At 38.2% G+C, this 13262-nt stretch overlaps 1 protein-coding gene across 34 annotated transcripts in view; it reads right to left on the bottom strand.

Annotated features, from left to right (window-relative positions):
• Positions 1 to 13262, bottom strand: part of ABI2 (abl interactor 2) — a 123331-nt gene that overhangs the window by 30417 nt on the left and 79652 nt on the right. For 6 of the 34 annotated variants that reach the window (XM_045078635.1, XM_045078633.1, XM_045078622.1 and 3 more), the window contains 3 exons: positions 8307 to 8404; positions 4886 to 5032; positions 3983 to 4104 (listed from right to left, as the gene is read on the bottom strand). In XM_045078635.1, the coding sequence (XP_044934570.1) occupies positions 3983 to 4104; positions 4886 to 5032; positions 8307 to 8404 (367 nt within the window). Of the gene's footprint in view, positions 1 to 2792; positions 2976 to 3982; positions 4108 to 4885; positions 5033 to 8306; positions 8405 to 13262 lie in introns of all 34 variants that reach the window. The other 28 variants (XM_045078634.1, XM_045078632.1, XM_045078621.1 and 25 more) reach the window with 7 other exon arrangements.

The raw sequence follows: 13262 nt of genomic DNA, 5'->3' as shown, positions 1-13262 counted from the left end.
GGCAGAGTGGCAGGCAAAGGCAGAGAGAAAAGCAGGCTCCCTGATGAGCAGGGAGCCCGATGTGGGCCTCGATCCCAAGACTCTGGGATCATGACCTGAGCTGAAGGCAGCAGCTTAACCAACTGAGCCATCCAGGTGTCCCAACAAAACTATACTTTAATTAACACAGACCTAACTATCCCGCTAATGTTCTCTCGCTCTCTCCCTCTCAAATATATAAATAAAATCTTTTTTAAAAATTCCTTTAAAAGTTCTAGGGAAAAAAAAAAACAAAATCTTTGACCTTGTGTAAGGTAACCAGTTTGAAGGTATGACACTGAAAGCACACTCCATAAAAGAAATAAACTCAATCAAAATGAAGAACTCCCCTTCTGAAAGATATCATTAAGAGAATAAAAAAATTAAGTCATAAATGGAAGAAAATATTTCCAAATCATATAACCAATAAGGAGTTACATTCAGAAATAAAGGAATTTGGTAAAACAATCCAATTCAAAAGGTATGTGGAGGGGAACAAAACAAAGAGACATTTCATCAAAGAAGATAAACAGATGGCAAAGAACCACACGAAAAGAGGTTCTACATCATTAGTCATTAGGGAAATGGAAAACTCAAAACCACAAAGAAACTATTATATACCTATTAGAATGGCTAAAGTTAAAAAAAAAAAAAGAAAAAGAAAACTGACAATAGCAAGTGCTAACAAGTGCGCAGAGCAACAGAGACCCACCCCCCACCCCCACCCCGTGCGGTGGGGTAAGGCTGCTCAGCCCCTTTGGGACACAGCCCACAGCCTCTCCTAAAATCACTCACTCACCACACAACCCAGCAAGCCTACTACTCCCTAGGTGTTTACCCAAACGAACTGAAAACCGACACTCACACAAAGTCTGCGTGTGTACGCCAAGTCAATTTTATTCATAATAACCCCCAAATGGAAAAGATCGCAATGTCCCTCCGCGGGGAAGGGCTCAACAAGCTGTGGCGCCCCCACATGACACAACACCAGCCGGTAATAAAAGGGAGCAAAACAAGGAGCCGTGAAACAACCTGAAGGAATCTCAAATGCGCCAGTGCCAAAAAGCCAGACCCAAAAGACCATTTGCTTCTGTTTATGTGATATTCTTACAAAGGCAAAACTTTAGAGACAAAAAAACAAAACCAAAAAAGCCAGATCAAAGGGCTGCCAGGGGTAGGAGGGAGAGGGACTACAAAGAACAGAGGAAATCCGCGCGTGATGGGGCCATTCCACAGCTTTTCTTTTCTTTTCTAAGTTTATATGATCTTAGAGTATTTAGTACATGTAGGCATCTCCTGTTTAGATTGTCTAGATTTTCTTCAAGCTAGGTGGGCTGCAGTTATATCACTGTACACATTTGTCATACGCATACACGAGAAAAAGGATGAATTTTACTGTATGTAAATTATACCTTAAGAAGAAAAGAAAAAAGTACTTGGTAAATTGAAGACTGTATAAAAGAGATTATACTGATATAACTTATTAAGGCATTTACACCTTACTTTTTGTTAATAAAAACCATACTTACCCACTCATATAACAAATGTTTATTCAGTGTAGACTACAAAGCAGTACCTATTAAATTATGATTTTATTACTAAAATGTTGACTCCTGGGTGGAAGTGATTTGTTCCTTCTGGGCCTACAACCAACTTCAAGCTGTAATTTTTACTCCATTGGTACCGGAGCATAACAGAATTCCCATATTTAACTAGACAGTCTGGCCTAACAGAGATGTGCATAGATCAAAGACTAGCCCACGCTTACATTTACATGGAGAGCTTTTCTTAAAAAGTTCTATGAAACACCATCCAAAATCCATTTTAGCTAAAACTGTCTTTTAACACATTTAAACATCTGGTTATAGCAGATGTTAAATACTATGAAGTATTTAACAAGCTAAGATGATGTGTGTCCGAACACATACATTTTTATAATAGATAAAGAATTTGTTTGCTAATCAGCATCACTATTAACTTTGCAAATATATTTTGTAGCAACTGAACCTTTTTCCCCTTCCCCATCAAGACAGATTTTAGGGGGCACCTGGGCGGCTCAGTCATTAAACGTCTGCCTTCAGCTCAGGTCATGCTCCCAGTGTCCTAGGACTGAGCCCCTCATCAGGCTTCCTGCTCGGTGGGAAGCCTGCTTCTCCCTCTCCCACTCCCCCTGCTTGTGTTCCCTTTCTCCCTCTCTGTCAAATAAATAAATAAAATCTTTACCCCCCAAAAAAAGATTTTAGGTTGCAGTTTTAAAACACTACAACACCATTCAACCTTAAGTAACACTTACATAAACCTGAAATTCTTAAGAAGTCCATTGTCTATGTGTTTCCAGTGCTGTCTGACAGACTTACAGAAACTTCCCAACTGTTACATCAAACGTTTCCTATAAAACTGTATCTTAGAATTATTTCCATAGACTTTTCTCTAGTTAAAGACTTAATCTGTAACAGTACTTCCCACAACTTCACAAAACTGTACAGAAGATCACTCCGTACTAAACTCACAAATCTCCAGTAAATGAAATTCAAGCAATTTAAAAAAATGTGTATTTGTGTTACTCTGCACATGAAAAATGTATGTGAACTTCGCCCTGATTTCCTCAGGAAATTCTACTCTTTGGTCACATGCCATTTTCTAGTCAGTCCATTAATCTTCAGAGTTTACACACACACACACACACACAGCACAAACAAAAGTCATAAAGCCGGAGTTCCAGGAAGAAGAGCCGGATGCCTGGATGTGCCTGCCCAGGAACAAGCCATACTCACCTGTCGGGGGAGTGGAAGAAACAACAGGGGGAGTTGGAGAAGTGAAGCCATCAGCAAGGGTCTGGGCACCCCCAGCAGCAGCCTCTGGGGCGGTGGAGGAAGGGACAGTAGCGGGAACAAGAGGGGCAGGGGCGGATGCGGCAGTAGCAGGAAGGGGAGGAGGACCAGCGGAGCCAGCAGGGGCTGAGGGAAAGAGGAGTGAGAGGCAGCATTAATGAGGCAGACCCAGTAGGCAGGATTAGAAAAGGCATTAGAGAACCTAATGTTAAATATTCAGTGCTTAACACTAACCCAAGAATAGAAGGGAATGGTTAAAAAAAAGAAGAAGAACGAAGCTTATATTAAAGGATTATTAGGTTTGCAGCAGATAATTCAAAATGCTCAGGGTAATGTACAAATTTTTAAATTCATTAAAAACAGCATTCTATTTTACCTGAAAGCTACTACTCTGGAAGAAAGATGTTCCCTTTATCATTTTTAGCATAGTATTTTGTAAACAGTATATAAAACTAAACATAATACATTAGGAAACAGTATTCCATTTTGACATATTCCAGACAAAACATCTTATTAGGTTAAAAAAATTTTTAGAAAAACATAAATCTTTTCATCATTTTTAAAAAGATATTATCTATTAGGTATCAGGGTAAGTAAGTTAAATACAAAAAAATTCTATCCCTAGGTCTTCTGTGTCATGCTTTTAAAACTAAAGTTTAGCTCTGATGTCTTCACCTTAAACAAGGACATTTTCATGTTTAGGGAAAAAAAGGGTAGCATTTCAAAGAGTATTAAGTTCCAAAAGTGCAGTAAATTTAACTCCCAAAACTACTTCTGTATTTGTCCACTCCACTGTTACCAACGTGATTCGCACACTGTGTCCAAGCACGTGCAATGTCGTAACACCAGCTGGCATCAAACATACAAGGTACCAGGTACCCAGGGGGTACCTGAAACCTCAAAGCACCAACTGAGCCACTGTACCAAAGACACAAAGCCAAATAACAGAGAAGTCTGCAGCATAAACTCAGAAATCGCTTGGTTAAAAATAACAAATGCTTAAAGCTTTCCCAACACTTATGGAGTCCTAAAGGGGACAAAAATCCAGTTTCTGAAGAACCCCCACTGTAATCAAACCAGAAGCTGAATTCAAATTCAAAAAAGACAGAGATGAGGCACCATCCGTGTGTTACCTGGAAAGACACTGGGAGGAGAGGGCGTGGGGACAGCGATGGGGACGCCCACGCTCCCGCTTCCGCTGTTCTCCCGACTGCTGCTCCGACTGCTCGGGTGGCTTCCGCCACTGCTGCCACTGCTGCTGAAGAAAGCAGAGCCACCGCACATGAGCATTTATAGACACGAAGATGCCGCCAGCATGTCCCAACATTTTCTGAGATGAACACAGCTAAGTAAGGATGGTTCCAAAAACCCTCCACTTTGTGTATTAATTCGAGCAGAACAGGAAAAACACTGAGTTCAAGAAGCTTGTTCTGACCACCTTTTAATAAGCATCTATGACAGAAACAGAAATTGAGAAAAAAGGAAGGCTTCTGTAGAAATACAAGAGGTAAGTGATAGGGTTCAACACATGAAAATCGTATTAGCTTTACTCTCTGAAGAAAACTGCTTTATAATAAAAACACAGCTTTCCTAAACAGGTTGATTCTGTTTGTAATGACATCTTGATGTACCATCCTGTATTACTGTTTTGTTATGTATAGTTTTTCATCTGTAAAGTTCCACCAAAAAACAACTTGCAATTTCCCACGTCTGGTCCAAAACTTTTTTTCAGGCCAAATGGAACTATTAATTTTGTAGAGAAGTTTATATTTTAAGATGTCTGGGTTTTTTCTGGTTTTTTTTGTTTTTGTTGTTTTTGTTGTTTTGTTGTGTTTTTGTTTTTGGTTTTTTTCCCATTTCCTGCCCTCAAAGCTGCATCAGAACATGAGGAGAGAGAGGTGGATTCAGATGAGGTTTGGGGCAGTAGAGTAAGGAAAAGAACTTAGTGCTTGGAAAATGAGAGAGATTTAACTGAAGTAATCTAAACAAATTATGGTACTATGACCATCACATTTGCACTGAGGTAGAGAAAATACCTGTAAGTTCGATTTCTTTGATTCACAGAAGCTGTCCTCACAGGGCTCTGCTGCGAGGGAGCCATATTACGGGTTGGGCTAGGTACGTAATCATTTGGTACCACTGGAGGACGCACTGGCTCCAGTGTGCGATAGGGGGAGTGCCGCCTACAAAAAGAAGAGCGTATGTATTGTGTGATTAGCAAATTTCGGCACAATAAATTCAGAATTGCCAGTAGTGAAATACAATTTGTATTCAGAGACAGGAAAATGTTTTGACATAACCCCGCTACCGATTTCAGTCTCGAGTATCACTTCTCTGCCATGAGGGTTCTGATGACTATTGCTGTTCTTCAGTCCCAAACCTCATTTCCCTGAACTGATGCAATTTTGTTCGCTCATTCTCAGAGAGCACAAAGATTCTCCCACCAAGTAAGTCAGTGCTTCCCAAACTCTCTTCTCCCTTTTTTTTTGGGGGGGGGGGGCAGGGGGAAGAGTTCAAATTATTTTAGTACCATGTCAAAGTTTCCCAACTGCACTGCATGAATGCACTAATTATCTTCCTCACCCCTCTCTCCCTAACCAAAGATACTCAAAGATCGGATAAATCAATCCATAACTGGGCTCCACAACCCCCGCACTGAAGATCAGTAACAACTATAACAAGTTACTTCCCTTTCTACATAGTAAACACACAAAAACGGACCTACATCCACACCCAGCAATGCACCGAGTTAATCTCCTCTCCCGTTCTCGCCTCAGCTCCTCCTACCTTCACCTTGCTCTCTGTTACCTCTTATCCTCCTCAGAGGTCAACATTTTAAAAGGCGAGAAAAAGAAAAGACCATCTAAGTCTTTCTACCTTATTTGGACTATAAAGCACAAAAGGCCTGGATTTTATTAAAACATTCCCTTCTTCTTCTCAAAATTTCCTTTAAAAGGAAGAGAATGAGGAAAGTAAGCAAAGCAGTCTGACCGGAAATAGGATGCGCCATGGCACATTAGTGATTACTAAGTTAGTTCCCATCCCTAAGTGTCTGAATTCTTTAGGACAATGAAAAATACTCAACTGCCATGAAACAGCATTTTGCAGATACGATTCTGGTTTCTAAAAAAATCAAAACTAGAATCTCAAGATGTAAAAATTAAAAAGCTTTCTTTCCCTGAAATGATGTTGCTCGCTCATAACATTCTCAATAATTCACTCCCCGCAAAGTCCCAGAGTTCCTTTAAATACAGCTCTCCTGGGCTAGTCGGGTTACGGTTCATTGATTTTGACTCACTATGGTTCACTGACCACTGTCCACTCCAGCCTGCTCACTCCTCAAATCTTGCATAACTGCATGGATACATTAATAATTAAATATAAGTAAAGGGCAATAAATGAGATACTGGGTCCAAGGAAGAAAAAAGGAATGTCAGCAACTTGGATTTAAAGTACTAAAAAGTTTAGGCATCTCTGAAATTATAATTAAATATATTAAAAAAAAAACCTAAGACAGGAAACTGATTATTTCCAAACATCTGATTTCTAGACAATTTTCCCAGACAATAAAAATGTTCTGTTTTGGAGCACCTGGGTGGCTCAGTGGGTTAAAGCCTCTGCCTTCAGCTCAGGTCATGATCCCAGGGTCCTGGGATCGAGCCCCGCATCGGGCTCTCTGCTCAGCAGGGAGCCTGCTTCCTCCTCTCTCTCTCTGTCTGCCTCTCTGCCTGCTTGAGATCTCTGTCTGTCAAATAAATAAATTAAAAAAAAAAAAAAAAGTTCTGTTTCAATGGAAGAAAAAACCCTTTGCTGACTGAGAACAATACAGTGAAGGCAATGATTAAAAACAAAATAAAAACTTAGGGGCAAAAGAGCAAAATATAATGGCTAGGCAAAGACTATGCAAAAAAGCCAGGTTGTGACTATCAGCTGGCTTGTGGTGTTCAGCAACTCTGGTCTCCAAGATCCTGCAGAACCCTTGCTAACACACAAGGGAAACAAATTCTGGTATATGAATAAATCTTCAGAATTTGAGAGCGACACGAAGTTTTATTTTACTAGAGATGACAGTGGGTTACCCTGCGAACAATCTTGACTTAAAACCTAACAAAATCTGAAAAAGAAAAGAAAAAAAAAACACCTAACAAAAGCTATTAGGCACTACAAATGATAAAAATGTAGACGTTCCATAGGAAAATAAATACTTCCTCTTCATCTCTCTACTCTTGCCTCTTCACAATTACACCCTATCATCTCTTCAACATTCTACCCTGAAGTTTAAATCTTATTTGATCTACTAATTTTCTCTCTAATCTAAGCAGAATTTGTTTTGCTGATCCCAAATAAAATGATCTTCTTTCTAGCTGGAATTCATTTCTGGTCTTTTATTTCCCACTGTCCTAACTGTAACTCCTCTTCCAGAATCATCCTCCTTTACATTTTAACTCATCTTTGTACATCTTGACCCACGGTGCTTAATTAGGTTTCTGTCATTTTCTTTCTCTTTCTTTCTTTCTTTTTTTTTTTTTTTTTTGGTGAGGGGGCCAAAAACAACATTTCCAATTAAAAAAATTTTAAGAATATATCATAAAGCCAATGGTTGTCAAAGCATTTTGTCTTTGTCTTATACATTTTTTTAAAAATCCAATTTGTGGTACAATGACTCTGAAAAGTTGACAGAGGACAAATATTACCCCCTTTTACAGATGAAAAAACTGAATTGCAAAGAGGCTGACTACGCAAGACAAAAAAGCAGGAGCAGAGCTGGACCACAGTCTTAGTCATCTGGCTTCTGGGATATATTATGTCCATCTGATCACAAATCTCCATGATAAAATTTTTTTAAGATTGATTTATTTAAGTAATTGCTATACCCATTGTGGGGCTGGAAATCCCACCCCTGAGCTCAAAAGCCACGCGCTCTTCTGCTGGAGCCGGCCAGGAACGCCAGTAAATCACATTTTTACACTATGATGCTACAGAAGAAAAATGTTAGAAGCTTTTACATTAATTGGCCATTTCTGCCCAAAGTTAAATCCAGAGCTCACTTCTGCTGGAGCAATTAAGCTTGATATTCTCATAACAACACAAGACATACGGAATTTTGTAAATCTACATGGTGTTTTTCACAAGAATAGTCTATTCTTTTGTTAAATGTAAGATGAAACAACTCTAAAATGTTTCAGAAATTAGAGTGCAATTTATAATAAACCATGAACTTGGGCTAGGATTTTACCTCAAATTCAAAATTCAGTAGAAAAATAACTTTTAAACAAAATCTTTTTAAAGTATAAACACGCTTCCCAGAAAAAGGGAAAGTTACACACAAAAAAGTTAATGTTAGGAAGAAAATGTTCTTGTTTCAAATATTAAAAAATAGTTTAAATATACGTAGTGTTTGGTTTTCAACAACACTACATGAAATGTTTTTCAGTTGTTATTTAGTTACATACTTACCCAAGTGTCCCCTTCCCTGACATGGGGGGACTGGGGGGTTTCTGAGTTGGAGGTGTCGTTCGTGGCAGCCCACCCATCTTCATATTCTGGGTACTCACCTAAAAAAATTTTGAGGAACAATCAAAACTTGTACGTAGTGAAACAAAGTGTCACTTGTGGGAAATAACGTTATGCTATTTAACAAAGGAGGGTAAGGTTTAAAGAGGAAAAAAAAAATTAGAGGCCATGCATTTCATATGCAATTTCTACTCTACTATTATTCTACAGTTGTACTCAAAGGACTCTTCCTACCATGAGATTTTCAAATGATTGTAAACTTATATGCAAAGACTGTATTTGCCATTAGGCCATCACACCAACAGATCACTGGTTAGATTCCTCGATACTATATTTAACTGAAATTCAATAGGATAACTATAAGAACTTTAGTTCTAATAAAGAGAAACTCAAAAACAATGCCTTTAAATAACTCTTTTTAGATAGCAAGTATATTATTAAAAAAAAATACATGTTTCCCAATAAAATATGCACTACAGTTTTGATCCCTTGTAACTAGAGAATATAAAATAATTAAAAGGTATGATATGCTGAAAAAATTTTCAGTTTTTAAAATAGTGGATCAGCCTTACAATTCAGATTTCTTTAATTGGTTCTCTTATGAAGGAATCACCCACCTGAAAACTGCCGGAAGTTAAGACACGCTCCTAAACCTCTGAACTAGAAAGTCAGGGCTGAGGTATCCCATTCAATTATAAGCAACACAGGGGTCACAGACAATGCCCTAGTTCCACTGGGAATTAGTCCCACTCCGACCCAAAATAAAGATTCTGGGAAAGATGTAACAGAGTCCTAAGTCAGAGCTGGGCCATGACTCCTCACTATTCTGTGTCTAACTGAAAATGCAAGGGTAGGAGACTAATGTCATCTGGGAACAACTGATGCCACCAAAGAAGTAGATCAGCACTCACACCCACAGCTCTAGAAATCTGCATGTCTTAAAGCAGTAATAGAAGTCATTCACAAATACAGTCTCAAACTGTTTGAAATTACCAATGGGTCAGAGTAAATATTCAAAAGATAGATTCATACCTGACCCTATTTCAAGCCCCTAATATTCTGGATTGCCAAATACTTAAAAAAAAAATCTTTTCTAATAAGAATATGTCTGGAGTATTCAAGTTATAAAATGAAACTGTAAGACACTATACCACTGAAATCAAAATACATTTATAATTGTATTTCAAAATATAAATTTTAAAACTCATAATTGTATATAGAGTACTAAGGCTGTCAAAACTAATTCTGGCTTAAATGCGATTTGTAAAACTCCTAAAAGACTAGTGGGTATCTGAATAGACAAGAAATAATGTATCAAGAAACAAACTCTTCAAATGAATAGCCCAGTGAACAAGTTGTGTGTGATGTTAAAACAATCTTTAATGACAAACGATACCTTTGAGATGTCAATATTTTTAACGTGAAACATTCGTCTATAATCCTTTTGTTACTTTTAAACAAATACAAGACAAACCGGTTATTAAGTAAGAATAAAGATGAACTTGTCCTTGTTCTTTCCCTCATTAATAAGCAGAGGGTATGCTAATCATATCTTAAAATGAAAATGCCAGAAATTTTTTGAAAAAAATCAGTCCACATTTGGGGAAAATTTTAGGAGTAAGATCACAAAAAACCAGTAGCTTTTCAAACTGTAATCTTCATTTATGATACCAGAAGATTTTTTATAGTATAACCAAAGTCCTTTAAGCTCAACCTTAAACAACATAAAACCCAAAGTTACTTTGAGTGACGAGGGAGAAGTAGGTGAGCCACACTAAACTACATCAATTTGCTAGAAACAGGAAGGAAAAGGAGCAGGGACAGAAAAAGTAAAAGAGAATTTTATTCTATACATGGAATAGCTAAAATACTTGAAAACAGCTTTCCAACTTTGATTCAAGGTTTTGGTATCTAAAGAGTTTTTATTTAAATTGCAGTATCTTCTAATCAGTTAAAAAATATAAAATAAACATTCTATAATAAATTAAAATCTGATGGACAGTTCCATAAACAAAACTTGACACATTTGATGATCTGTAGGATCATCAAATGATTGTATCTGCTTGGTTAATGGGGTTTGGATACGTAACTTAAATCACTGAAGAAACAAAAAAGGCCCTGCTGAGTGTCCAAAAAACTGTAATTTTATACATCACTGATACTGTACTCTTATTTTAAGCTAAAAGAATTTCAATATTTCTTCAAGGTGGTCTTCCTTTGTGGAAAATGCTTCCATGCTAAGTAAAACAATGACTCTGCTATGCAGAATACGAACACCGGGGGTCCCTACGTGGCCCAGTTGGTCGAGCACCCACTCTTGATTTCAGCTCAGCTCATGACCTCTCAGGGTTGTGGATTTGTGGGACTCTGTGCTCAGTAGGGAGTCTGCTTCTCTCTCCCTGCACCCGTCTCTTTCCCTCTGTTCCTATTCGCACTTGTGCTCTCTCTCAAATAAAGAAAGAAAGAAATCTTTAAAGAAATATAAATACTGCCATCTAATTTAAGGAGAAGGGGAAAGAACAGGAATAACTGCCAGATAAATCTTAATTCATCACAGGTGGCAGATTAATTATAATCTGTGTTATAATTAAAGAAAGTATATTTCAAAAATAAAATCATTTGATTAAAAAAACTTACTGGAGAACAATAACGGTTCTAAACACTATTTTGAGGGAAGTTTGTGGGGAGACAACATCTCACAAGCAGCAAAACACAGACTAAACTGTGTGTACAGTGAAGGGGACCTCCAGGGAGAGAGATCAAAAGACAGAGACAGAGAAAGAGAACAGACCATCAACTCAGGACAAAGAAAGCAAAGCAAAACCGCACCCACTTTATAACAGCAATTCCACATGAAATTTTAAAACAAATTGTAAACATAAACAGAACTATCGCTTGGCATATAAACGTGTAGTTAATGGTCCTGAAGCACGAGTGGGATCACTCATTATACTTTTCAAGTTTTATTTGGGAATCAGAATGCAGTTTGGTGGCAGACTTCAACAATCACTCAATTACGTATTTTTTAATTCCATAAAGGGGAAAGTCATCACTGAAAGCTAAGTAAAGCAGGTATTAAGTACAAGGAGGAAGAGTAGGAAACATCCCCCTTATTTTCCTACAAAAAAAAAAAAAAACCACCCTCAAAGGCAGAAGAAATATTACATTTAAGTGATGAGGCTCAAATACTTCGCAACTGGCCTGAGACTAAGGAATGCAGATAAAACTGGAGGGAGAGAAGTTCTTTATGTTCCAAGAATGGTCCTCTTTCCCAGGCTTTGGAGAGCTCTACAACTAGCACCAAGCATCAGGCCCATTCTCATGCCTTAATATTTTTTCTATAATGCTCCTACCTTTCCTGCTCTGTGCCTTTTTGGGACATTCAGTATCTCCGTGAACCTTGATACATCATAATATAATGTTCACTATAAACCTCAGTGCTCTCCGGTACCCTGGGAACTTCAGTGTGTTTATAAAGCGGGCTCACCAGTATCTCTAGTTCACAAAGGACATCCCTTCTGCTATGAAGAAATCTCCCCCTGACATACGTCCTGCTGTGATAGAATAGTGGCAGACTCATTCTAAAACGATATCTGGAGTATATCCCTCATTTATCAACCACTTATCACCTACCAGACCACTAGGTACAAGGGTAAGGAATATGAAGACTAAGGGGGACATTTGGCGCTGGGGGAGGGGGGAGGAGGAATGGGACACAAAGTCCCATAAAATGATGCCTCCGCTTTTAAGGAATTTAAAGTACTTTGGAATAAAATATGCAGAAATATCAATGTGAGAAGGAAAAACTACAGAAAGGTTCAGAGAAAAGTCTAAGCTGGACTGTTTAAAAAAAAAAAAAAGAACAGGTTTTAAATATACACAGAGGGGGCACCTGGGTGGCTCAGTGGGTTAAGCCTTCGCTTTGGACTCAGGTCATGATCTCAGGATCCTGGGATCGAGCCCCGTATCGGGCTCCCTCCTCAGCAGGGAGCCTGCTTCCCCCTCTCTCTCTGCCTGCCTCTCTGCCTACTTGTGATCTCTCTCTGTCAAATAAATAAGCTCAACTTGAAAGAAAGAAAGAAAGAAAGAAAGAAAGAAAGAAAGAAAGAAAGGAAGGAAGGAAGGAAGGAAGAAAGGAAGAAGGAAGAAAAGGACTAGGAGATCCTTCAAGGAAATCAAAGCTGTAATCAGGAATTTGACCGTAGCGTGTTCTCACGGTGGTTCATGGTCCTTTTCATCTGAAATTTATGTGTTGTTTTTTTTTCTTTAGTTGACTGTGGAGAACATTCTATATAAAATGTTAAAAATTCAACTTTTAGTATGGAGAATTCTTCTGAGTCAAATCCCATGTGTCTGGACCCAAAGTGTGATCTTTGTTTAGAGTCAGTCTGAAAAGGATCAAAAGTCTGACAGCAACAAGAGCAAAGACAGAGTTCATGAAGAACTGAGGAAATCAAAGTAGCAGATACTTCTACCAACAAACATCAGGGGTCCTTTAGGGCACTTGATATAATCCACAGGTCTCCAAGATCAGTTGGAAACCACTTAAACCACTAAACCACTGCAGCCCCTTCCAACTGTAACATTTTCTCTTTAATTCTATTTTCTACCTTAATGTATTAAATTATTCCATTAATCACCCTTCCAAAAGCACTCCATTTTTTAATAACAGAATAAAAAGAGAAATGATTTGTTATACACTAAACATCTTTCTCACTCTACTTTGTTTTGGTTCACCTAAAATGATTAACCATGTGCTTGCTACAAGTTAACAGAGAAGACAGACATTCACAAAGCAGAGAGAAAGAAAAGACAGAGCACGGATGCATTCTAGCTTCTAGGATGAATTCAGGGTACTCTCTTCACTGGGCAATTCTACCCAGATATTGCAAAAACACC

The sequence above is a fragment of the Mustela putorius genome, unplaced genomic scaffold, assembly GCF_011764305.1.
Source record: "Mustela putorius furo isolate JIRA1106 unplaced genomic scaffold, ASM1176430v1.1 tig00000275_pilon_pilon_pilon, whole genome shotgun sequence".
Taxonomy (NCBI): Eukaryota; Metazoa; Chordata; class Mammalia; order Carnivora; family Mustelidae; genus Mustela; species Mustela putorius.
Note: the sequence above shows the minus strand (reverse complement) of the source record. Positions and strands in the feature narration are given on the sequence as shown.